Raw genomic sequence first — 2,986 nt, forward strand, 5'->3', positions numbered from 1 at the left:
AAAACAGAGTCTTGTAGTTCTTTAGAGATTAACATTTAAACAGAGTCTTGTAGTTCTTTAGGGATTAACAGTTAAACAGTCTTGTAGTTCTTTAGAGATTAACAATAAAACAGAGTCTTGTAGTTCTTTAGAGATTAACATTTAAACAGAGTCTTGTAGTTCTTTAGGGATTAACAGTTAAACAGAGTTTTGTAGTTCTTTAGAGATTAACAATAAAACAGAGTCTTGTAGTTCTTTAGAGATTAACGTTTAAACAGAGTCTTGTAGTTCTTTAGGGATTAACAGTTAAACAGAGTTTTGTAGTTCTTTAGAGATTAACAATAAAACATAGTCTTGTAATTCTTTTGGGATTAACAGTTAAACAGTCTTGTAGTTCTTTAGGGATTAACATTTAAACAGAGTCTTGTAGTCTTTAGGGATTAACAGTTAAACAGAGTCTTGTAGTTCTTTAGAGATTAACAATAAAACATAGTCTTGTAATTCTTTTGGGATTAACAGTTAAACAGAGTCTTGTAGTTCTTTAGAGATTAACGTTTAAACAGAGTCTTGTAGTTCTTTAGGGATTAACAGTTAAACAGAGTTTTGTAGTTCTTTAGAGATTAACAATAAAACATAGTCTTGTAATTCTTTTGGGGATTAACATTTAAACAGAGTCTTGTAGTTCTTTAGAGATTAACAATTAAATAGACACTTGTAGTTCTTTAGGAATTAACAATTAAACAGAGTCTTGTAGTTCTTTAGAGATTAACAATTAAACAGAGTCTTGTAGTTCTTTAAAGATTAACAATTGAACAGACACTTGTAGTTCTTTACGGATTAACAATTGAACAGACACTCGTAGTTCTTTACGGATTAACAATTAAGCAAACACTTGTAGTTCTTTAGGATTAACAATTAAACAAACACTTGTAGTTCATTACGGATTAATAATTAAACAGAGTCTTATTTGATATATATATATCTTCACCTATTTATTTCACACGAAAAACAAAATACAATTTACAGAATGTTTTATCAAATAGTTTCTATAGAGCAGAAGTTGACGTCTGTTGTCCATCCTTTCGCTTTCACGTCCAGGCGATGACTTCTACAAAATTGATGGTACATATAATATTAACAAATGGGTAATGTGATAAAAAAGTAGATATATAAAGTGAAAATAGTCAGATAAGAATACAAAGTACAGCAGAGTAACTAAAATAAACCAGTGAGTTTCATGACTCCAGAAATTTAGTTTTATCATAAAGAAGATTTTGTTTGTTTTCTTAACATGGAAGCTATGCAACAGGCTATCTGTGCTCTGTGTACCTCGGGTATTAAATCCGGAACCTTAGCGTCATAAACTCTTGAGTCCCCAGCGGGTGTCATTATAAAGAAAATTGTTATGAATGGAACAAAATAAAAAACTTTCTACTGGTATTTTCACTTAAATGTAAAACGCAGTTTCTCTCACATTTACACACTGACGTGTGCTAACAATTATTTTTTTGGAACAACGAGGCGATCATATAAGCCATGTTTTAACATGTTTAAAAAGTAAATATGTCACATTACTGTCTTCTCACGTAAACAGAAAATAATCAACCAACAAAGTTATTTGTGTCCTTCTGAGTTAAAAAGTACAAAGAAGTTTGGCACTCAAATTTGGGGTTTATAATAGATTATTACATTTAGATACACTGATATCAACGCTTATATAAACCCTGATATCAACACTTATATCACTAAAGAACTCGTTATCCTTACAGGTTAACACTTTCAATAAGATTTCTAATGTTGGAAATGTTAAAATTACCCTGCCAACTCTGTGATGAGGACATGAATTAACTTACCATAAATGATATTAAACAAATCCACTTGTCTAAACTAGCGACCAATTCCTGTTCCATATCCTCCACCGATTCCTGCTCCAAATCCACCACCGTGTCCACCTCCTTGACCACCGCCAAACCCGGCACCAAACCCGGCACCAAACCCAGCACCATGGCCACCTCCGCTACCACCGCCGAAGCCGGCACCAAAACCAGCACCGTAGCCACTGCCACCTCCTCCTCCTCCTTGGCCAAAACCAATACCACCACCAAAACCTCCTCCAGCTCCGCCTCCAAATCTATTTCCGAACCCACCAAACCCTCGACGAGGATATGACTCTACTATAGTTGTGGCCAGAACAAGGACGACCAAAGCAAGAACAAGTGTTATTTTCTTGTTCATTCTGTCTGAAACGTAAAATATATAGAATTAAAACTTAAGACTAACAAAGTAAAGTAAACCGAAAACATTTACAATATGTTATTACTCTCTTACGATATCCCAAAATACGTTTTATTTTTCGACGTTTAACGTATAATTGTTAACTCATTATTTTCCTTTGTTTTTGAGTTTAAAAGTTTCAATTTGCAGCGGTTCTATACACTTGTTCTAGTGATTTATTTTTACAAAAAGATGTATTACTTTACTCAGTACTTCGCTGTAATTGTCTTCTTCCAAAAACTTTATTACTAGTTAAAAATTAACTGTATTATCAATAATAAGATAAAAGATCTTCTTACCTCGAGGAATAAAGCAATCTTCGTTGAAACGAAAGAAACTCCTGATGAGGAACTTTGACGGTTTCGATGTTACCAAAGATGAGCTGACACCTTCTTTTATAACCAGTCCTCGTTGACTTTATCACTCTGTGTTTAAACTTAGGATTTTCCATCCTTCTAGCTTTAAACCCATTCATCTAATTTCAATATGCAAGTTCAATATTTATTTTGGATTTCCCAGACACTCCTTTTCTTGTTTCCTGAACGTTGAGTAACATTTTGTGACGTAGAATCTGAACAGCCGGAGGAAATGGTTAATAAAGTTCCTGTATAATTTTGCCCGAGGGTGGGGAGAAAACGAGATGAGCAGGATGCCTTACTCTTCGCGCGTCATTCAAGGTCGCGTAACAGTAGAGAGTCTTTACTAAAACCAGGGTTACGTAAGAAGATGTGCT

The 2,986-nt window shown here is 34.0% G+C and overlaps 1 protein-coding gene across 1 annotated transcript; it reads right to left on the reverse strand.

Moving 5' to 3' along the window:
- Positions 1 to 972: 972 nt before the first annotated feature.
- LOC106475322 (glycine-rich cell wall structural protein-like) lies at positions 973 to 2,662 on the reverse strand. Its single transcript, XM_013936012.2, has 3 exons — positions 2,553 to 2,662; positions 1,833 to 2,219; positions 973 to 1,087 (listed from the first exon to the last, which is right to left on the reverse strand). The coding sequence occupies exon 2, from the start codon at positions 2,212 to 2,214 to the stop codon at positions 1,867 to 1,869; it is 348 nt and encodes a 115-aa protein (XP_013791466.1). The 5' UTR covers positions 2,215 to 2,219; positions 2,553 to 2,662; the 3' UTR covers positions 973 to 1,087; positions 1,833 to 1,866.
- Positions 2,663 to 2,986: the final 324 nt, after the last annotated feature.

Source organism: Limulus polyphemus, unplaced genomic scaffold (assembly GCF_000517525.1).
Source record: "Limulus polyphemus unplaced genomic scaffold, Limulus_polyphemus-2.1.2 Scaffold8402, whole genome shotgun sequence".
Taxonomy (NCBI): domain Eukaryota; kingdom Metazoa; phylum Arthropoda; class Merostomata; order Xiphosura; family Limulidae; genus Limulus; species Limulus polyphemus.

Excerpts from the sequence above, each read along its gene's own strand:
- LOC106475322 (XM_013936012.2), bottom strand. The coding sequence starts at position 2,214 with ATGAACAAGAAAATAACACTTGTTCTTGCTTTGGTCGTCCTTGTTCTG.